The sequence below is a fragment of the Canis aureus genome, chromosome 32 (assembly GCF_053574225.1).
Source record: "Canis aureus isolate CA01 chromosome 32, VMU_Caureus_v.1.0, whole genome shotgun sequence".
Lineage (NCBI taxonomy): Eukaryota > Metazoa > Chordata > Mammalia > Carnivora > Canidae > Canis > Canis aureus.
The window spans coordinates 34,495,346-34,518,407 of NC_135642.1; the positions used below are offsets into that span (position 1 = coordinate 34,495,346).

At 53.5% G+C, this 23,062-nt stretch overlaps 1 protein-coding gene and 1 long non-coding RNA gene across 3 annotated transcripts in view; one reads left to right on the plus strand and one right to left on the minus strand.

Moving 5' to 3' along the window:
- IGDCC3 (immunoglobulin superfamily DCC subclass member 3) overlaps nucleotides 1-23,062 on the minus strand; it is a 40,865-nt gene that overhangs the window by 5,434 nt on the left and 12,369 nt on the right. Inside the window, exons 1-5 of one of the 2 annotated variants that reach the window (XM_077881513.1) lie at nucleotides 16,309-16,417; nucleotides 3,117-3,261; nucleotides 2,635-2,765; nucleotides 2,084-2,221; nucleotides 646-804 (exon numbers count right to left, since the gene is read on the minus strand). In XM_077881513.1, coding sequence (XP_077737639.1) covers nucleotides 646-804; nucleotides 2,084-2,221; nucleotides 2,635-2,765; nucleotides 3,117-3,261; nucleotides 16,309-16,348 — 613 coding nt within the window. In that variant the 5' untranslated portion in view covers nucleotides 16,349-16,417. Of the gene's footprint in view, nucleotides 1-645; nucleotides 805-2,083; nucleotides 2,222-2,634; nucleotides 2,766-3,116; nucleotides 3,262-16,308; nucleotides 16,418-23,062 lie in introns of those variants that run through there. The other variant, XM_077881512.1, reaches the window with a different exon arrangement.
- On the plus strand, nucleotides 15,888-21,622 carry LOC144303396 (uncharacterized). The gene is made up of 4 exons (XR_013370463.1): nucleotides 15,888-15,951; nucleotides 16,940-17,084; nucleotides 19,097-19,210; nucleotides 19,652-21,622. It is a non-coding gene; the product is annotated as an uncharacterized LOC144303396 (long non-coding RNA).

Here is a 23,062-nt window from a genome sequence, read left to right on the forward strand (position 1 = left end):
TTCCCCTACCTCCCACCCCTTCCCCAGCTCTCTGCGGGGAAGCCACCCCAGAAAACCCGAGACTAGGATCCCAGCCCAGTTCATGAGGACAGTGGAGCCCCAGGGAGGAGGATGGACAGAACCACCTGACTGGCCTCAGAGGCTAAACCCACTACCAGCACCACCACCCCCTCGGCCCTGCACCCACCCTGTGCATTAGAGACCAGCTGCGCCTGCGCATGCACAGCAGGAACTGGGGTGTGAGTGTGAGAATGACAAACACCTGAGAGCGTGCAGGCAGGTGTGAGCATGCAGGTGCCACGTGTGTGAATGAAAACAGCACGTGGGCAAGAGGGACACATGTGAAGAGCACGGGGTTGGGGGAAGCAGCTGAGATTATAAAATGGGAATGACTGGGGTTGGGTGGAGGGAGGTCAAGGGTCCCTAGGGGGGCACATGGGGGGCCAATAGCCAAGAATGTGTTCCTATTCTCAGCACACGCATTCCTGGGGGAGAAGTGAGAACTGCCTTTTGGCCTGGGGAGATGAAGGGGCCAGGGGTAAGAGGAGTGCAGGCCCCTGAGCTTGGGCCACGGATGTTGATGAAGCAAGAAAGGCACAGGGCGCAGGGAGAGGGCTGCGGGGCGGGGGCTGGGGCGGTCCGTACCTTGCACCACCAGCCGGCCCTGCGCCGTTCTCCTCACCCGGGTGCCTGGCCTGTTGGCTGCGCAGACATAGACGCCGGAGTGCTGGACAGTCACGTCTGAGATGATAAGATTCCCGGTGCCCAGCACCTGGATGCCCTCCACCCCAATGGGGCGGCCATCTGAGGGAGAAGGGGAGGAGGAGTGAGGGGGGAGGTCACGGAGATAAGCGTGGAAGAGGGCAAGTGAATGGTCCAGATTGACGGACATTCCACCGTGTTCAGGGAACCTCAGTCTACGCCTCTGCACCCTTCCGCCCAAGCATCAGGGCGTTGTGGAAGAAGCAGGAGCAGTGCTGAAAACGTGCCTAGCAGCAGAGACCTGGGCTCTAAGTCTAGCATTTTCACGGATTCACTGGCAACCTTCGAGTCCCTTCCCTTCAGGAAAGTGAGGGCTGTGGATTAGATGAGTGTTTCCCAGGCTGGTTTGTCTCTCTTGAAAAAAGTTCCACATTCAAATTTTCACTCTTCTTGGGGACTGTCACGCTGCTCTTTAATATAAAGGCCCTGAGGAGTCCCGCAGCAAAGGAAGCAGGTTAAATCTGTTTCCCAAAGTTGTTATACGTTAGACCACCAAGCCATTCTTTCCTCCCTGCAGATCACGCTTTGGGAAATGCTGGACCAGATGGTCCTTGCGGTGCCTATGGGCTCCTCCTAATGGTGAGGCCACTCTTTCCAGCCTCTCCCAGGGACTGGGCCCTCCCCCCACCCCAGGATCAGATTAGCACAGTCAGAATGCAAGGAGACAGCTCCCCATTCAGTGGCTGAAGTGGTGAAATCTACTCCATTATCCTGCCTGCTGCCCCCTCCTTCCCCGATCACTCAGCTGCTACAATGTGGCACAGTCTCCTTGTGAATGCGACCCCACCCCATCCCCTCCAGACTCTCCTTCCCCTAGTGACCTTTCCGCTCAGACAATGTGGGCCCATCTGCACCCTTTCATTTCTCTCCTTCAGCTGCCTAGGGATTTAGGCTGGGGATTTAGGGGGCCAGGCTAGAGACTGGGGGGCCCCAGGGACAGGGTGTGACAACTGGCTGAGATTTTGCGGGGTTTGGAGCTGCGCTGCTGGGGAACACAGCCAGGGGAGAGAGGCCAGGGACACGCAGGAGGAAGAAGGACCGGGGAAGGAGAGCCGACTGCAGCGAGGCAGGACCGCACTTGGGATGAGGTTACCCAGGGAGCTAAGCCATTGAGCAGGGGGAGGGAGAATGTAGGGGGCAGGCTGACCTCCCCAGTCCTGCCAAGAAGGGAAACTTACCCCCTCCCTAAGGCCTCACAGAGCACGGACCCCCATGGAGAACAAACAGGATTCAAAGTCCTCCCCCACAGCTGGGTGATGAGACCGCCCTCCCAGGGGGTGGAATGGGGTGGGAGAGGCAGGGGCTGTAGGATGAGGCTCACCCAGGCGGCTCCAGGACACAATGGGGCGCGGGTTGCCCGTGGCGACACACTCAAGCACCGCAGTCTGGTGCACCGTCAGGGTGAGGTTCTCAGGCCCCACGAGGATCGTTGGCTCCTTGTAGGCCCCAGAGCCCGAGCCTGGGAGGAAGATGCCATGTTTCTTTCACTTCAGCTGTGACCCTTCCCACCTCATCCCACCCACAAGCCAGGACACGGGGAAAGGGGGTAGGAAACAAGATCCAGCCCCAAAACCAGGTCCTGTGGGCAGAGAGGCGATGCTAGGGGCCCCGGGGCCTTGCACACAGCCAGCCCTCTGCTCCCGGCCTCGCAGGGCCCTCCAGCAATGCGAGAGCCCCAGGGTAAGCAGAGGATGGCTGGTCCAGGTAGAGCGGAGCCAGGGAGCCGCCCCGGACCCTCGCCGCAAGGAACGCAGACTCTGAGCTCCGAAGCTGCTCTACGCACTGGCTGGCAAATCCCCAGGGCTTGGCTGAACAGGGGAGAAGTCGGAAGGCTGGTTAGGGACAGAACTAGTCAGAGCAGGAGACGCTCACCTGACACGGTGAGCCTGGCCCCGTGGCTGACCCGGACGCTGGCAATGTTGGAGGCCACGCAGTGGAAGACGCCACTGTCCTCGGCCCGAAGTCCTGTGATCTGCAGGACCCCCTTGGGCAGCAGTGTGTACCTGTTTTTGAGGGGAGGGGCACAGCTGACCACCAGCACAACCCCCGGCACCAACAGCCACACAGACGCTGATGTCATAGACCCAGCCCGGTACCCAGGCGCTGTCCCGAAGTCACCATCGTCATCACAGACACACACCAGGGAACTCTGGCGATTTCAGCCTTGACCGCAGTCACACACAGTCCTTGCGGATGAATCTGCCAGCCTCCAGTCTGGGCCCCGCCAGCCACGTGGACACTTGATCTCGACGCCGTTACAGAAGCACCACCCTGGAGGCCGCGGGCAGCCCTTCCCGGCCCAGACACTGACCCGCCTCTCCGGCTTCCCTCCAGCTTGCCCACGCGTGGCTCACCTCTCATCGTCCGTGTCGATGGGGACTCTGTTCTTCTCCCACGTGATCAGGGGTTTGGGAAGCCCGTGGATTTGGCACTGGAAGCGGGCGACACCGCCCTCCTCGCCCACGGTGGCCTGGGGGTGCACGTGGAAGTCCGACATGGCTGGTAAAGAATAGGGACGTGTGTATGGAAGATGCACACTGCTGAGGCATGAGGTGGGTGGCGAGGAGGGTGTCACGGTCCCATGTCCTGGAGCCCCAGAACTCATCTGCCCAGGGGGCTGAGAGCTTTCCTGGAGCTGGCACACGCTGGGCAACAGCTTGCGAGGACACACCATCGCTTACCCCGCCTCCCACCATAAGAAGCCTCTGTCCCGCTAAGGGGTGGTTATGTGGCCGGACACTCTGAGAAAGGTCTGGACACATTCTTGGACAACAAGCCCATAACAAGGAGATCTTGGGCTGGTGATCCACAAAGGCCAGAGAAAACCCTGTCCCCAAGTCTGACTCATCACTGTTTTAGCTGCTTTCAGATTTATTGTATAAATTCCCCCTAAGGTATGGAAGGCCCGAGTATTGTGCTGCGTGGTTTACAGAATAGGAAACAGGTCCAGGGAGGGGAAGCAGTCCAGTGGTGCCCAGCAGAGACGCCAGTCATTAGACCCTGGTTACCCGTGCCCAGCAGCCTTTTTGCCTTTCCTGGGCACCCGCATCCCCAGTTCTTCCGCAGCGTCTCGACGCACCCGCACCCGGAGAGGGTGGTATATCCATCCAAGGTGACAAGCCTCTCAGAAGACTGTCAGACCTACAATCTACATTTCAATGTGTCATAAATATTCAGGGACCCCCTCCCCACCCTTTGGGGGATCTGAACTGCTCTGAACTCTGGTCTGAAGAGGCCGGGGTAGAGGGGCTGTGGTGCAGCCCCCCCCCACACACCCCATTTTAGGCTGGTTAAGTGTCCCTACCCACTGTCATTCCCACCATCCCCAACCCCACCCCATAAGCCCAGGGAAGGCGCCCCTCCCACTCCGGTTCCCAGCTTCAGCACCAGGGCTGCCATTTCATTAAAATCCACTTTGCTTCAAGTGCGGGAAGGCGGCTCACCATCTGTCCAGGCAGGCAGCCCCTCCCCTCCGGCACTCCATCAACTGGGACACTTGTCCCCTCCCAGAAGGAGCCCTCCCCCCATGGTAGCACGGGCACTGGAGCCCGTCCTGGCTCCTGCCCTTGGCTCCCTGGTGTGGGTGGGCACAACCCGTCTCAGGCCCCCTCAATCCACCGGCTTGTTCTAGACTCCAAGGCCGCCCCAGAAGGCCGAGCCTTTGTGCCCTTCCTCTCTCAGAGTCTCTGGGGGCTGACTCTTTTGTGGCGCATTCTCCATCTCATTTGCATGTGGTTCATTAAATATAAACATGCATAAAAATCCCCCGCCCTGCCTCCTCCTCTTTCAGGGCCTCCTGGGAGTACAGCTGATGGGTGTGAGCAGGTCCTTGCACATGTGTGCAGGGCTGTTTCCTGGGAGGATGTGGCTGTCTGCATGTATGTGGTCTGAGTGTCTGTGGCTGGATGTGAATGGGGATTTGTATCTCTCACCTCCTGTGGCTAGTGTATGATCTGGGACTGTGCAGATAATCACAGTGTCCTCATGTAGGTACAGCCCTTATAAAGTGTACCTTGGGAGCCCTTGTCTGAGCTGGAGGTGAGGCAAGTACCCTAGCTGGTGTCCCCATCCGGCTTGGTGAGAGGATCCCCCAGAGAGCACTGTGAGGTCAGCCTGCTCTGTCTCAGGCCAAAGCTGTGTTTGGCCAAGGACCTGCAGGTCAGCCCAGGGGCTTGGGAGAGGGGGCTAAGGCACTGGCAGGTCCCCTCTGCTGCCTCCAGGCCTCAGCCTCCAGGAGGGCAGGGCTGGAGGTGAGCCCAGGGAGTGGGGAGGGCGCCCAGGGAGTGGGGAGGGCACCCAGGCTCCCAGGTTGGCTGCCTGTGCGCCCTGGGCTCTGTCCATTCAGGAGCTGGGGAGCTGCCTCCCCCTCCTCACTCCAGCTGGAGAAGAGCTTGCAGCCCCCCAGGGACCTGGGGCGGGGACTGATGGCTCTGCTGACTACAGATGCCAACTCATTAAGGAACTGACTCCTTTTGTGTTTCTAGCCCCAGCCTGGGCTCCCCAGGGGCGCCTAGAGCCAGAGGCTGGCCTGAGGAGAGTACTAGGGGAAGAGCTGCTTCTTAGCAGGGTGCTGGGGATGGAGAAAGTCTGGGCTCCTCCGCCTCACCCCCACCACCTCCCCCTAAAACTAAACAGGGACAACAGCAGGGGTTGAAGGTGTGCCGGGAGGGAAAGGCTCAAGCAGGACGTGGGCACAGGTAAGAAGCCAGCCCACATTCATACAGTGGACAACAGGACTCCTAAGGGTCCCATGGGAGGCCCTTGGATGCTGCTGAGCCCCCTCTGCCCAGGGCTCTACATTTCCCTTCCACCAGAGCAGCCCCCCACCAGACCGTCTATCAGCTTTACTTAACTGCCAAACATTTCATTTGAAGGGCAGCTTTGCCTTTGAAAAAGTACTTGAGGGTAGCCCAGGTGGCTCAGCGGTTTAGCACCACCTTCAGCCCAGGGCGTGATCCTGGAGTCCCGGGATCGAGCCCCACGTCAGGCTCCCTGCATGGAGCCTGCTTCTCCCTCTGCCTGTGTCTCTGCCTCTCTCTGTCTTTGTGTGTCTGTCATGGATAAATAAATTTTAAAAAGATAGATTTTTTTAAAAAGATAGACACAAAGAGAGAGAGAGGCAGAGACACAGGCAGAGGGAGAAGCAGGCTCCATGCAGGGAGCCTGACGTGGGGCTCGATCCCGGGACTCCAGGATCACGCCCTGGGCTGAAGGTGGTGCTAAACCGCTGAGCCACCTGGGCTGCCCCAAATTTAAAACCTTTAAAAAATAAATAAATAATTAAAAAGAACTTGAAAACCACTCATCTGAAAGCCAACCCCTTCATCTTATGAAGGGGCCACTGAGGCCCAGGCCCTCTGTAGGGGTCCCTTAGCTCTCTGGCAACTTTGTCACTTTGTCACTCTCCAAGGGCAGGTAACCCCAGAGTGGACTGCAGGTCAGACCAATCTCTTCTTACTGGTTGGGAGTTGGCACCATGTTACAGGTTGAGGGAAGATAAGAAGCCTTGGAGGGGCTCCCACCCCTTGGAATCCAGCTGGGTGCACAGGTGTACTCTGGGGGAGGTGGGTGCAGTAGGAGGGGTGGTCCTCTCTACCTGAGGCTCCTTCTTGCATCACCTTCCTCACACCCCTACCCAGCCCTTTGGTCAGCCCTATATCTTCCTGAGATGTCCAAGGGGGTTGCCATGAGACCCTGGGTACACAGTGTCAGACACCACTCTACTCGTCTATAAAGAAAGGGGAACTGGTGCTCCTCAGGGCCCTTCCAGCCAGGACTCCCACTGCTTCCATGAACAGGCCCTTGTCTGCATCCACAATCTTGCAGCCACTCCTCATTCACAGGCAACATTTTTTTTTTCTTTAGGGAGTGGGAGAAAGTTTCTAGGGGCCACTTACGCTTCCTCCCACCTCTTGAGGTGGCGCAGATTTGGTTCACAAGTTGGTTTTTGCCCTGGCTTGTGCTAGCAGGCCACAGAGTCGGAGGGAAGACGTCCTTCATCATGTCTCTCTGGGGACAGGATTTCTGGGCAACCATGGGCACACATGCCTGAGGATGGCAGCTTGGAGGCATGCTGAGCCCTGAACAAGTCATCCTGGAGGCCACGGTATGATGGGTAATGGCGTGTACAGGTTACTGGTGCAGCTGGAGACACTGTTTGTGGCCAGTGTTGGTAGTATCGTGTCCATGGCGGGACCCACCACCCATGAAGGGGGTCCTGTAACTTGTACCTTAGGCAGGGACTGCTTCGGGTCCCTCACTTCAGGCTGGGTAATGGGCAGTGGCTTGGAGGCCCTTCCAGTGTGAGGGCCAGACAGAGCGACAGGCGGACAAAGGCCTGCTTGGAGCCCATTGTGGAGAAAGCACCTTTGTCTTCTCCCAGTCCCTCTCTGCCCCCATTGCGGGTACAGCCGGGGGTGAGGCAAGATGAGCAGAGCGAGCCCAACAATCCTCGGGGGTGGAAGGGAGCAGGAAGAGGCAGGAAACAGCTCCTGGACACCCCCTATAAATCACCCAAGGGGAGGGGGTCTCCTGAGAGCCAGATCTAGACCAGCTTGGGGAGGGGAGGGAGGACTTTCCTCCTGGTCCAGGACCTCTGGCGGGGTCAGGCCTGGATCTGATTAGACAGGCTCCAGGGGGACGCTGGGGGGCAGGGAAGGGTCGAGGCAGCAACCCCCAAGCCCAGCCTCCCACTCTTTGACTATGGCCACATTCCTATCCGATATATATGATGACAAAAAGATCAGCAGGCATGTTGGGATGGAGAATTCAAAACACAGCCTTTACAGAGCGGGTGGCACTAGGGGTGTGAGACACCACCTCCTCCCCTCCCCTGCCCCAGCCATTCAAAAGGAACAACCACAAACAACAGCCGCTTCTGAAGGCCACCAAGGCAATCCCCTCCTTGTATCCATTCCCGCCAAGGATCCAGATCACCCTGGATGCCTAGCTCAGGTGACTGTAATGTTTTTCCTTACACTACAGACATGCCTGAAGCCCCACTGCTTCTACCCAATGCCCCATCTCCTCTAGAATCACAGACTCCAATACAGTAGCCAGCTATTAAGCACTTGAACTGTGGCGAGTCCAAACGGAGATGGGGTGTGAGTGTAAAATACACCCTGGAGTTCAAAGATTGAGTGTAAACTAAAAAGGCACTTGCATTAGGGAAAAGCAAATCAAAACCAAAGTGAGATACTACCTCACACCCATTAGCATAGCTACTGTCAAAGCAAAAATAGAAAACAAAAAAATAACAAGATAACAAGTGTCGGCAAGCATATGAAGAAGTTGGAACCCTTGTGTACTGTTGGTGGGAAAGTAAAACGGTGTAGTATGTACAGTACAGTATGGCAGTTCTTCAAAAAATAAATAATAGAATTAGCATATGATCCAGCAATTTCACTTCTGGGTACAGACCTGAGAATTAAAAGCAGGATCTTGAAGAGATATTTGTATCCCTGTGTGCATGGCAGCATTATTCCTAATAGCTAAAAGGTGGAAGCAGCTGGAGTGTCCATCAGTGGATAAACACAATGTGGTACATACATAAAATGGAATATTATTCTGCCTTGAAAAGGAAGGCTTTTCTGACATGTGCTACCACATGGATAAACTTTGAGGACATTATGCCAAGTGAAATAAGCCAGACACAAAAAGACAAGCACTGGATGGTTCCATGTGGATGAGGTACTTAGAGTGGCCACACTCATAGAGACAGAAAATGAAGTGGTTGTTGCCAAGGGCTGGGGAACAGGGAAATGGGAGTTGTTTCACTTTTGGAAGATGGATGGTAGTGATGGTTCACACAATAATATCAATACACCACTGAACTGTATACTTTAAAAAGTGGTAAAGGGGTGCCTGGGTGGCTCAGTGGTTGAACATCTGCCTTTGGCTCAGGTCATGATCCCGGGGTCCTGAGATCAAGTCCCTCATTGGGCTCCCCGCAGGGAGCTTGCTTCTCTCTCTGCCTATGTCTCTGTTTCTCTCTGTGTCTCTCATGAATAAATAAAATCTTAAAAAAAATGGTTAAGATATTAAATTTTAGGGATGCTTGGGTGGCTCAGTTACTTAGACATCTGATTCTTGATTTTGGCTCAGGTCGTGATCTCAGAGTCATGAAACTGAGCCCAGAGAGGAGTGTGCTTGATATTCTTCTACTCCCTTTGCCCCTTCTTGCCTCCGCCCCTCCCTCCCCACAAGTGTGCTCTCTCTCTAAAATAAAAATTAAGGGCAGCCCTGGTGGCTCAGCGGTTTAGTGCTGCCTTCAGTCCAGGGCTGGATCCTGGAGACCTGGGATCAAGGCCCGCATCGGGCTCCCTGCATGGAGCCTCCTTCTCCCTCTGCCTGTGTCTCTGCCTCTCTCTCTGTGTCTCTCATGAAAAAATAAATAAAATCTTTAAAAAAATAATTAAAAAAATAATTAAAATTAAAATAGAAAAACAAAACCCAGTAAATTTTATGTGTATTTTGCCACAATTAAAAAATTGGAAAAATTGTAATTGATAGTAGTAATTAATAATTTCAAATACTGATTACAAGTTCAAATAATATTTTAAAGACTTGGTTCACAAAAATCCAAAATCCTTATTAATAATTTTAAAATAACGATTATATTGGAGCACCTGGCCAGTTCACTCCATAGAGCACGTGACTCTTGATCTTGAGGTGGTGAGTTCAAGCCCCACCAGTCTCTTGGGTGTAGAGATTACTTAAAAAAATACAAATAAATAAATGATAAAAAATTAAAAAATAAACATAATGATTATATGTTGGAATAGTTTAGATATGTTAAGTAAAACAAAATTATTAAAATTAACTTTGCCTGTTTCTTTCCTTTTTTTTTTTTCTAATAAATGTGACCGACCCCTAGAAAATTTAAAATTACCTATGTGGCTCACATTATATTTCCACGGATAGCGTTGCTCTAGAAGACAGTTTTGTTCTTCACAGGCAACCCTTCAAATACTTGAGGTCTGGGTTGTTCCCTGAGAAACATCTTCTGAGGTGAAACACTCTTCACTCCTTCAGCCATTTGTGATGTGAAAGGATGTTCAGATGCCTTGAGCCGGGAAACTCTCATCTAGCCAAGTTCTAGGTGGGCAAGGCCCCCTTAAAGTGTGGCATCTAGAAATGGCCAGAGCCCCTTGGGGATGGTCTGGTCCTTTTATCACCAGGGGATCTTGAGCAGATTTCAGCCGTCACTGTAGTGAATATCCCTGTGTTGTCCCAGTTTGGTAGCCACTAGCCCCATATGGCCATTTAAGTTAAAATTATATCAAGTTGATGGGCACGTGGGTGGCTCAGTGGTTGAGCATCTGCCTTCAGCTCAGGTCATGATCCTGGGGTCCTGGGATCGAGTCCTGCATCCCTATGGGGAGCCTGCTTCTCCCTCTGCCTGCGTCTCTGCCTCTGTGTGTCTCTCATGAATAAATAAATAAAATTATATCAAATTGAAAAATTCAGTTCCTATGACTTACTAGCCACCTTCCAAGTACTCAACAGCCACAAGTGACTACTGGCTACGTTATGGGACAGAACCAATAGAATATTTGCATCATAGAAAATTCTATGGGACAGTGCTGGTCTAAATCCACTAGAAGGCCTCAGACCCCCAGCTGAGAGCCTCCCTTCCTCACCACCTTCAGCACCAGCCTCACAGTGCTCCTGCTGGCTCCCTCCCCTCTTGGCCATGCAGACTCAGACCAATGACAGGGCCCTTATTTGATCATACCCTAGGGCTAGCACACTGCGTGACACAGAAGGCCTCACACAGCAAGATTTTAGCTCTTAATGGGGAGATAGTTGCTAAGAGCTTTTTGACGTAGTGGGACAGTAAATGGCATGGATTCTGGAGTCCTATAGAACTAAATGTTCAAAACTCTACACCACTGCTCTAAGCTGTGTGACCTTGGGCAAGTTACTTAATCTCTCGGAACCTCTACTTTCTCACTTATAAACCAGGGAGGATAATAGCCCACGTTGCTATGCTGCTGTACCAGGGGATCCAATGAGATATACTCGTAAAGTGCTTAGCACGTAATAAATCCTTGCTAGCAACTGCTGAGGGAAACTAGTAGAATTTGGAGTTAAAGGGAACTGTGAAGTTACGGAAGAGCACAGTGGGCTTGTGGAGAGAGGGAGAAGCAGCTATCTTCTCCAAGGGGGAAGCCATCTTCCCTCGGAGAGGCTAGGGCTCAGAGAGCCAGTGGTAGGACCTCAAGTCCTCTGGAGAAATGAATAGAGACAGAATTTGTAAGGCCTGAATGGTGAGGGGGCATCAGTGCCAGGGGACGGGGCAGCCAGGTGTAAACCAAGCTTACCTTCATTCTAGCTCACTCTTGCCTGGGGCTTCACAGAGGCCCCAGTAGGCAAGCTGTCAGCTGGAAGAGGCCATTGGGTAATTGAGGCCTTGATTTTTCTAGTAAAATGTTTATGAAGCCCATAAACTCATGCCTTTATTGGCCAGGCTCATTCCGGGGGATGGATGTGGCTCTCTGAGGTGTAGTTAAAGCACCTGCTGAACTCAGGCACCCGAGGGCTACTCTGGTCTCCACCCAGACCCAGCAGGCAGAGTGACCCTTGGAGGGCAAGGAGGCCAGCCAAGTCCCACCTCAAACGCTCTTCAAACTCCTCAAAGCACTTATGAATGTCCTATCTCTAACCTTCCATGGGAAGGAGGGAGGTGGTAGCAGAGGACCTTGAGTCCTTAGGATTGGCCACAATCCCCAGCGGGATGTTGGTGTTGTCCTCGGGGTTATCTGGCCCAGGCTTACCTTCCCCAGAAATCTATCCCTGTTGTCCTACTGTCTCAGTCCCCACATTGATTAGCCCTTGCCATTTGGGGTGGGGGAAAGTATGAGCTTAGAAGACCTGCATTTACTTCTCTGAGCCTCCAAAGGGAAATCTGAGAGTCCAATTAAGGTTCTGAATCCAAAGAGTATGTTTTTGGAACTGGGGGCGCTTCGTGTTGGATGGTATGGGTGCACAGTGTCTGCTTACAAACAGCCCCAGAGGACTGCAGCATCTCAGAGGGCGTGCTCAGCTTCGCCAGCGGTGATTGATTCCTCTAGGCCTTTGGTTGGTGACCCTGCTCCGAGAAGCCTCTGGATCCCTTTGTCTGCCTCCTTGCCTCCTCAAGCCCCTTACCCCCTGCCTCAGCCCCGAACCCCAGCCTGTGCAACTCCAACACCAGCTCACCACCCCCCGCCCCAGCCCCAATTCTAACACAAAAGGGAACTTTGTCTTTCAAGTCAGCAGCCATAAATCCACATCTCTCCCCTCCTTCCTGGCAGCCACCTCTGACAAATGGGGGCCTGGATGGGGAGCGCTGGGGAGCAGTGGGAGGCCAGCCTCAGCTTGGGAAAGCCCCTGCATCCAGCTGTTGGCCTCTGTAGGACTGGGGAGCATCGACCCTTTATGGCCTGATCTTTGAGTCCAATGGACTGTAAGGCACAGCTGCAGAGGAGGCAATCTGGAGCTTCTCTGCACCTCTGGGCCGAGCTTTTACAACCCAAGAAGAATAAAACCTCTCAAAGCCCTACTTTTATGACTCTGCCCATAATGCAGGGATCCGGTTCTTCCTCCAGCTCCAGCCGTGAGCTCCTCCTCTCTGCACCCTCCAGCCTTCGCTGGCGGAGAGTATGCGGAGGGACAGGCACACACCTGCTTTATACAACCTGGTGGATGGACCTCTGGGTGGGGCTGCCTACTGCTCACACTCGTGGCACATTCAGGGACGGGGAAAGGGTGAGACGTGTCACCTACCTCTTGTGACCACCCTACCTGCCCCACTGCTAGGTTTTCAAAAGCAGTCCCCATTTCAAATATTTTGCCCAGTTTTCATCTCATAGGTCAGGCAACGAGTCAGAGGATGTGTCCTGGTTTGGGGTTTGGGAAATACAGTCATCTGTCGTGTGTACACAGCAGACCCACTGAATCAACTCTAAGTATTCATTTGACAGATACTTACTGACTGCTAACATGTTAGAGAAGACATTCTGGGACCCCAGGAGCAAACGCCTTCCATCCCACAGAGCCTGTCCTTAGCTGTCCCCACCCCAGTTCCTAAGTATTAGAAGGGTGAGAGTACAGGGCCAGGATCCCAGATACTCTCACAATAACACGGCCCTGAAAAACAGCCCTGCAGAAGCCACTGATGGTCAAAGGCTACATGTGACATCACATAAGCCTGAGAAGTGGGGACTGCTACCCTTCTGGGCTCAGGGAGGTTATGTGACATAGCCAGTTACTGATGTTACAGCAGGCATTTGAACTTCGAGTGGTCTAACCCCACACCAGGCGCTCTCTCCCTGCATCACGACTAGGCTGGGATGGGGTGTGGGCACACCTCTTCAAATGCTTCTCAGACAGGACAGGGGTTCCTGCAGACACAGAAAAATGCAACATCCTAGACTCTGATGAACATCATGCCTACTCAAGTTCCGAGACACCCACGGCAGAGCAGGGCAGGTATCTCTGGAGGGAACTCCTCCAAGGGCTTGGGGGCAGGTTTTACCAAGTATAACTCATGCAGATAAGCACCATGATAAGGTGATGTTATCCACTCACTAATGATCCCTGAGCCCACATATTTCCTAAGTTCTATGAACACGGGTATATCAACAACCCAGATGCTCGTCCCAGGAGAGCTCTTCCTCGCAGCATTTCCAAATCAGCAATCCAGGACACCGACCTGCAGGGCCCGGAGAGGGTGGGGCCTGCATTGTCCATTGCGCCTTATACAATAGAGAAGGAACTTCTTTTCCCGGCTTGGGGCAGGAGGGCAAAGCACCGTGAAATATCAGTGGCTTCTGTGGGGTGGATGGCAGGGAGGAGGAAATGTAAAAGGGAGGAAGAGTTGTGAGCCGGACTCAGTCCTTTTCATAACTGGATGGATGATCTTGATAAAACCAGAGCCCCTCTCTGGGGCTGTTTCCTCCTCCGTAAAATGAGGGAGTTGAGCTGGACAGGTTGTAAAGGCTCACCCAGCTTCAGCCTTTGAGGCCATTTGCTTGTAAGTGCGCCAGCCAGGGGCACAGGGTCAGGGGCTGGGGGCTGACTAGGGAATCCCTCTCTTAGACTTGAGAATGTCCAGGCCCAGCAGAGCCCCTCGCCACAGACTGCACGTCTCTGCCCATGTCAGGGTCACCAATCTTCCTTGTGTAAACCTGCCCAGGCCCACAACATCCTTAACTTCCCGTCGTTCTGGTCAAGACACCGGATCTCTCTCACCTCCCGGAAGGGCGTCTGGTTAGGTGGCCCAGGCTGGAGCTATTAAGTAAATTGCTTTCACATGACCATGAGGACAACTCAACAAAAACAGATACTTCTCCCAAATTTCCAGAGTCACATATTAGGATTTGTGGAGACTCATATGGCAGGGGTCAGGTAATGGGACAGGTGACCTGGGCTCATGCCTACCTCTGTCAGGCCTCTATGTGGCCTTTCAATTGCGATCTTAGTTCTTCACATTTGTAAAGTGGGAGTGGGGCAGGATAGACAAAATAATCCCTAAGGCCCTTATCAACATTAAGATTCTAGGATAACTGGGTAAAGTGGTCTCCTCTGCATCCATGAAAGGACCCTCTCCTATTCTCAAACCTTGATCTGCTGCTTTTTTTTTTTTTTATGTTTCATGGCTCTACAGAATCTCTGATGGCTCAACACCAAACCACAACAGATTAAGGCCTGTAGACCCCCCACCCCAACAATATTCCTGAAGAAGCCTTAACTGTCTGGGAAGAGTTGTGGAGTACATTCCATAGGAGGATCACAGAGTTTCTTGGTTGCTATGGGGCCGATTCTTGGAAATATACTTCTTTGTGGAACCCCACTACTGCCCTCTAGTTGTCAGAGGTCTCCCAAAGCCCTAGGAATCATCTTTCTTAGGGGTTTGAAAAGCTTTCCCATAAATTCAAAGGAGTCACCACACCCACTCCTAACTTTTCCCTCTCTTATTAATAGGGTGCATCATGCACCAGCTGCCCAAGCTATAAACAAACCAAGGGCTCACTGCCCCATCCTTCTCCCTATCTCCCACAACTAACTGGTCACTAAATCCTGGTGTATTGTCTCTTTTGCATTCCACTGCCTTTGCTTAGGCTCTTAGCACTTTCAGCTGTTCCTGTAAGAGCCTCCCCTCTCCAGCCTTCGCACCTGCAGTCCTCCCTCCCTTTTCTTCCCCCATCCCAGAGCCATAATTATCTTCCCAACCACCCAATATGATCATTAAACACCTTTGGTGGTTCTCCATTGCCTTGAATCAAGGCACAAATGCCTTGGGATGCCATTTGAGGTCTTCATTATCAAATCCTGTTCTATCTTTCTAGCCTCAAAACCCAGCTAATTCTGCTTTCATGTGGTTTGCACTCTGACCATGTGAGACAAGTTTGCCTTTCCTGGAACATTCTGCTCCTTTCTCTAGTTGCACATCCATCCTCCCCGTCTCCCAAAGGAGGCAGGATGAATTGTGCCTCTCTCCTTATCCTTATTACAGTCTATTGTTTACACGTCAATCTACCTAGTAGCCTAGGAGTCCCTTACTGGCAGAGAACAGCCTACTTTGCCTTTCTACCTGGAGCACCTGGAACAAATACTAGGTAAATAATAATTCCTCAGGCACTGTTGCCTGAATGCTAACTTTAAGGATCAAATGGGTTGGGGTGGGGGGAAATCCTTGCCCGTCATCCTTTCTTCCATCTTCCACGCAAGCCCCTACCCCACCGTAATTCAGTGTCTGTTCTTGGGCAAGTTACTCTTCTACCTAACTTGTGCGATGAAAATGAAGCAGTTAGACTGGGTCACCGTTCTCACACTTGGCTGCGGAGCAGAATAATTTAGGATGCTGGGCAACAACGCAGATCTCTGGACTCCCCTGGCAGAGATTCACAGCCCTCGGTCCCGGCGGCGTGCTCAGGAATCTGGATCTCCATCAAAGCTCAGCAGGGCGTCTCAAATGCACAGCCAGGATCGGGAACCCTTGGTCTGGCAGGTTCTCGAGAATGTGATCCGCGTAAGGCTGCGGCGTCCCACGGGGGCAGAGTCTCAGCCCCGCCCGCACCCCCCCCCCCCCGCCCCGCCGGTCCGGGCGGCGGCACCGCGCAGCCTCGAGGCTCGGTCCTCGGGGCCGGGGCCGGGGTCAGCGCCGCGAGCCTGGGGCCCCGAGAGGCGCTCTCGCGGCGGCGGGTAAGTGGGACCATCTGCTCCCTCCGCGGAGGTCAGCGCTTGGTGTCAAGCTCCCATCCCCCCCGCCCTCTGACTCCCGGGACTAGAAAGAAAGAAGCCCTCGAGGCCGTGAGGAAAGCGGCGGCGTGACGGGGAGCGACGGCGGCCGCGGGGCGCGGGGTCCGGGGTCCGGGGCGCGGGGTCCGGGCCGGGCGGCTCCGAGGGAGGCCGCGCCGGTTCCCACCGCCGGCCGGGCGGCCGGGCCCCTTTGAAGTGGCCGCAGCTGCACACCCCGGGCCGCCGCTAATCCCCGCGGGGCGGGCGCCCGGCCCCCCCGCATAGCGCCAGTGTCCGCGCTGAATGGCGCGGGCTAATTACCTCGCTCGCACCGCCGCGGGTGAATGAGAGAATCCGGCATTGTGCGCGGCGAATGGAGAAAATAAGACAGCCATTGTCCTCACACGCCAAACGAGGGTTTGATGTCGCTGGGGCGAGCGAGGCACCATTTCCCGCCGCTCCCCCGCCCCCGCCCCGCCCCCAGCCCCGCGGGGCCCGGCCGCCGCGGCCCGGGGAAACTGAGGAAGCCGCGCGCGCCCTCCCCGCGCCCCTCCCCGCCGGCCTTCTCCCCCCGCGGGGTCTTCGGGGCGCGCACGGGGCTCCCCCCGCGTTAGACGCCGAGAGGGACACGTGAGACCCCTGGCGGGGAGCCGCAGCTTGGGCCCCGGGCGCCCAGCCGCGTGCCAGCACCCCGGGCCCGGGAAGTTGGGGGGCCGCGGGGACGGCAGGCCCGAGGCAGGGCTCCGGGAAGAAGGGGAAGGCGGGCGAGCTGCGCGGCTCCTCCTCGGGGACGCAGAGGGAGATGCGGGGCCGGGGCTGCGGCTGTCAGAGGGGCGCCCCGAGCAGCGAGGCCACCGTCCCCATCCGAGGAGAGCGCCGGGCCGAGCGGGGAACCTGCTCCGCAGCAGAAATCCGACTTGCCCCAGGCGGTCTCCCCCCACCTTTTACGCAGAAGGATGCAGGAGCGCTCAGCTAAGGAAGCACAACTAAAGGAAATCACTGTGCAGATGGACAAGCTGATGAGCACGCTACTTATGCATTCAACAGTCTGTGGGCTCTATCAGGCTGCCTGCTCTTTGCTATCACCACCAAATAAGGTGGGGTGTTTTTGTTGTTGTTTTGTTGGGGTTTTTGGTTTGTTTGCTTTCTAGAGGGGAGGGAGCAGGAGAGTACATCCTTCAATATCAGGAAGCGTGTCTTACCTTTCTATCCCTGAGCCCTTAGCTCAGAGGCAGGTAGGTACAGGACAGATGCTCTTTGAGATTTGTTGATTTGAGAATTGAGCTGCTTTAATATCCCTCCATTCTACATATCCTTTCCCTGGAAGCACACACTTCCTAATCCCTTCCGATTGACCCTTTCTGCCTAAAGGAAAATGTTATACGTATGTTCCAATGCCCTATCAGGCTTATCAAATGATAAAAGGGTCTGGTCTGTTGCTCTGATCAACAGTAGGCTGTTGGGCTGAATCAGTAGCCCTTACTTAGCATCACTGACTGCCTATTGTAGAGCTCTTTCTGAGGCTTGCTTCCTTCTTTCCTTCCTTCCTCCCTCCCTCCCTCCCTGGGAGAGAGAGCATGTGTGCACAAACAGGAGGAGCATCAGGCAGAGGGAGAGGACCCAGGACCCAGCGTCCTAGGATCAAGACCTGAGCCCAAAGCAGATGCTTAACCAACTGAGCCATTCCAGTGCCCCAAGGCTACAGTCTTTTCTAATGTCTGAGTGACCACAACTAGATTATAAATCCATTATAGGCAGCCCATAGCCAGACTCTTAAACAGGACCAGCCATCTACCTACCCATTCATCTACTTATTTGAGAATAAAATTAAAAAATGGAAAACACTTGTTGAGCCACAATTGTGCCTTGTCTGACGAACCAACCATATTTAAGGGTAACCAGCAGTAGCTATTAACAGTGATACAGAAAAAGCATGCTTTTTCTGAGAGGAAATTCTAGGTATAACTCATTGTTTTTCTGACTCAATCCTGAAACAAGCTTTAATCTAAACCCTGGTCTTACCTTCAGATGTGGTCATAATGTTTTTCTTTATAATTCTCCTAAATCTTTATCTTAGGGTTATACACACACACACACACCCCAAGGCTCTAGAACCTCAAGCTTGCTAGGCGCATCAAAGCACCTGCTGCTGTTGAACTACTCCCTGCTTAGGCCAATCTGCCTAGTTAATTGGTTTAGAGAACAACAAAACACAAAGATAAAGCAGAGCTGCTGTGGATGGGGTAAATGTGGGAGACCTGAAGCCCCACAAATTTGGCTTCCCTCTTTCCCCATCTCCAGCCCCTGTGCCCCCTCTACTTGAAAGGGACTCTAAGGACCCAGGGACTCTCAAGAATGATGCTTAAGGGGATCCCTGGGTGGCTCACCGGTTTAGCACCTGCCTTCGGCCTAGGGAGTGGCGTGATCCTGGAGTCCCGGGATCAAGTCCCATATCAGGCTCCCTGCATGGAGCCTGCTCCTCTCTCTCTCTCATGAATAAATAACTAAAATCTTAAAAAAAAAAAAAAAAAAAAAGTGATGCTTAAAGTCCCCTGATCTAGAGAAAAAAAGGATTTATCCAAGGAACAAAAGATAGTAGCAGTTAATTAAGTGGAATTAAAAACTTGAAAGAAAGAAAAAAAGTAGGTAGTAGCACATCAAAGATCATTCTAATGCTATGTAGGCCACTAGCTTCATTTTAAAAGACTAAAATGACCAAACAGAAACTACAAATATAATTATTACTATATGTGTGCCTTTATCATTTGCCCGGATTTCAGTCTGAGTACCTGAATGTCTAATCCCCAGATAAATTATACTTTGGAAAATGATCCACCACTATTCAAAAACCAAGAGGATCCTCCAGGCCCAAACTACTTCATACTTTTAACTGAAAAAGTGCTTTTAAAAGAAGCCTATTTCTCTTCATCTCTCTCCTTTCCCCAAACTGAACACCATAAGCAAATTTAAAAAGTGCTCCATGGGTGAGAATTCTGATAGAAAGATAATGAGTATAATAATGATAGTGTGCTTTTTCCTCCTTATCCATTCCCACAGCAACATGTGAATATTCACGGGAGGCTTTGTTATCATGGTTATGATTTTTTAGATAACAGGAACGTTGGCATGTACGTGCAGGGAATGTTCTTCCAAAGGGGATCACAGGAACCTGGAAGGCAGAGGGATGCATGGAAACTGGCCTAGCCTGTTAGCTCTTTTGGAGGTAAGGCCACTGGTGTGGCATTCTGGGACTTTCTCCAGCTTGCCTGGGAGGGTGTCCCACCCTGTGATGATAGTACTGGTAGCCACCTCTCCTGTGATGGCAAGACCAGGGTCTGAATTTGCCAGGCCAAGCCCCTTCCAATACTAAGGAGTATCACTGGTGGCTCAGCCAAATCCCTCCCTTCCCTGAGGTGGCTAGTGGTGGGACCTTGGAAACAGGATCTTTCAAGGAAAGGAACACAATAGGGAGAGAGGGGTGCTTTTTAAGACCAGAAGAGGCTGGGATGGGAGACACAGGATACAGTTAGATGCAGAAATGCCCACTGTCTGCTCCTGACAGTAGGAACTGGAAGCTATCTGAGGATGGCATAGATAAAACCACACCTGTAGGCCCTTGAGGATGAATCTCCGACATAAATATATCTGCCTTTCTCCAATCCAGGCTGTTGAGCCCCAGAGGGAAAGTGACCCCCAGCAGGCAGGAGCGGCTCCCCATTCTTTCATCCTCATCGGGCACCAACTCCAGGCCAAGCACTGTGCCCAGCACTGAGGATGTACAGAGGAGCTGGTCCCTCCCCTCAAAGAGTTTGCAGACCGGTGGGAGGGACAAGCTATATACTCATTGTCCCAGAAAGGGTCTTGCCTCTGAATTCGCCCCCAAAACAAAGCTGGGCATACAGCCCCATGAATGCTTCTTTAATTGACGTAATAAAAACTACATCGTTTCATTTCAGGAAAGCCTTGATCCCATCAACGTTACACTTACCAGCTTGCCTGCAATGATCTTGATTTTTGTCACAGTTTGATGGGAAAATGACTGATTTGAGAAGCAAAACCAGAAACACAAGAGGGCAGGAATACCAAATAGGCTCAATCGTGAGGCTCATTCTCTGATATTACTGGTGATCTGACATAATGGAATCAAGAATATTCTAATCCAATCTGCCAGGGAGACTAAATTAGGGCTTCTCTAAGGTGCTTGAGGTTTGAAATACCATTTTAAGAGACCTCAAAAATTAGGCTGAAAGGAATTATTGCAGAAAGAGGGGGACGTTCCAGATAAGCCAGGATGTGAGGGACAAAACAATAACCAAAAGGGCGGTGAGGAAACAACATACCGGATGTGAAGATGGCAGAAAAAGGTCCAAGAATTGTTTGTCACCAGCCAAAGACTGGATTTCAATTCCCTAAGATCGTGGCTCTGAGTTAGAGCCCGAATCCCATTTTGCCAATCAGCATGTTGGAAAGAACATCAGACCCCTTCTGTCCCAGCTCTGGACACCCAGGACTGGGTGGCGGGGGCGGGGGGGGGGGGGGCGGGCAAGGCCCTCTCCTCTGGGGCTGTTTCAGCATCAGTGATATGAGAAACATGGGTAGGAAGCTGAGGAATAGGGGAAAGTGGGGTCAGGGTGAATGAGCAACACCTTGATCGCTCCCCCACTCTCCATTCCTGTCTGCCCTGGGGTGAGAACACCCCCAACACAGTCAGGGTGCCAAGCACTCATCCCGGTGGTGTTCAAGTCTGCCCTCCCCTTAAGGCACCCTCTCTGGGACCCTCTCTGCTTCCTTTCCTCCTAGAGCTAGCCTGTTTAAAGATTTGCCCACAGACTATGGCCTAGCTCTAAGCCCTGCATCAGAAATCCCTGGCCTGCACCCCAAACTAATGCGGAGGAGGAGGAGAGGGGACCTCCAGCCCTCTGCTCTCCTGCTCCATCTTAGTTCCCCAGAGCAGCTTCAGGCTCAGGGTTGGTCCCTTCCCACCCTGGCCAGCGCAGCCCGGGGCGGGTAGTGCCGCCGAGGCTGGTCGGAGTCCAGGAACCCCCGCGCACTCACAGACTACGTACACTCACACACTTGCACACGGGTCCTCGCTCAGTCCCACAGCAGCACCGGGCACCAAGCATCCAGCACCGGCCTCGGCAGCCAGCGACTGCGCGGCGCGGGGTTAATTGAATGCACATTGATTCTGCAGCCCGCCAGCGCCTCGCTCGGGGCCTGGGGGGGGGGGGGGCTCGTCCCTCCTGACACCCCGCTCGGGAGCCGGGTTTCTGGGGGAGCTGGTGGTGGGGGTTCTTGGGAATGCCACGGGACCCCCCCACACACAGGCCCGGGACTTGGGGCCTGGGGGGTGGGGTGCAAAAAACGGTGAGGATGACCACGACCAGCTTTTCTAGCCAAACTTTGATCCTGACATTTAAAAAAAGGAGGAGGCCGAGCCCAGCGCGCCAGGAGAGCCAGAGAGAGAAAGAAGAGAAAAGAGAGAGAGATGCTGGAGAGCTGGAGCGGGCCTGGAGAGAGGCTCGGAGGGGAAGGGTTGGGAGGAGGGATGCTGTGCAAGACAAAATCCAGTCAATGTCTTGAACCTTAGAAGTGACATGGACTTGAGGAATTTTTAAATCTGGTGCTTTTCGTTGCCGGGGGGGGGGGGGGGGGGGGGGGGGGGGGGGGCTCAGGTTGTGATCCCGGGGTCCTGGGATCAAGCTCCCCATTGAGCTCCCCACAGGGAGCCTGCTTCTCCCTCTTCCTGTGTCTCTCTGCCTCTCTGTGTGTGTCTCTCATGAATAAACACAATCTTTGTTAAAAATCTGGTGCTTTTCACACTACCTTCCACCTATGAGGAAACTGAGGCCAAGGCGAACTGCTGAATCCAAAGTCACACAAGGGTGAGTTGAACTTTTACATTGTAAAAGCTAGAAGTGGGATCCGGGGAAGGCACAGAAGTAAGCATGATGGCATCTGTGTCAATCCACGCACCTTTCATGGCCCTCATCTAGTAGTGGTGGGGCTGCAGGTGTCTACTCCAAGGCAGTCCAAACCAGGCACCTCGTGTGGGGCCCCGTCTTCAGGTCTCCCCCTCCCTCCAGCTTCCTGCCCTGCTGACACTAAAGCCCCAGTAAAGGGGGCCTCCATTGGTGGCTAGGGGTTGGGGGGTGGCTAGGACCTTAAACCCTACAAATGTCTGGGTCCTACTCATTCTCTCTCCTCCAAAGACCAGCCAGGGCAGTCAGTGCTCCCTCACATTTCCCACAAAGACAAACTGAGGCCCAGCAGCTTTAAGGGAGAAAGCAAGCTTGAACCCAGAGCCAATCCTCAGTGTAAGTCTACCTTCATTGCTCACTCGCTCTTGCTCCTTGAGGGTGTCTGTAGTCCCACCACCACCCCACGGCAAGAGCAAGTAGAGGGGGGATAAATTCCAGCTTGTCCTTGATTTCTGCCCACAAAATTGTGCAGAGGCTTTGCAGACACAATCCCAGGTGAGAAGGGGCTAGGTTGGGAGGGGGGACATGGAAACATGGCCATGGCAGGCAGGTGAGGATGACCAGGGCCAGAGCACATGCCCCAGGAGTTATGAGCTTCCTTAAACCAAGAGCCTTCAGGCTGGGCATGGGGGCAGGAGCATGACTTTCAGCAGAAGTCAGGTTGCTGGGGACTGACTAATAGGAAGCACTGAGCACCCAGGGCTGCTGCTGGATCCCAAGAGGATCTGTTCTGTGCTTCCCAGAAATATTAGTCCCTGTTTCTGGCTGTCACCCCAGACCCAATGCCCGCCCTGATCCAAGGCACTGGATCCACTCCCCTTGCCAGTAAGGCCCCCTGCACCCTTCTAGCACACACAGCATGCCCCTCCCTGCTGTGCTGCTCTGGTTACCAAGAAGCCTGCCTCATGAAGCCTGCCATCCAACTCATTGTTCAGTGGGGCCAGGAGGACAGAGGCCCAAACGTAGACCCCTCCTCCAGGTTGGGGTGGGAGCAGATTCTTCTAGCCACCACAGCAGGCAGGGACTGCAGCCTTGGGTTGCACGGGGAGAGGCACGCAACCCCATGAGGCCTTAGGCCACCTTGCCCAGGCAAG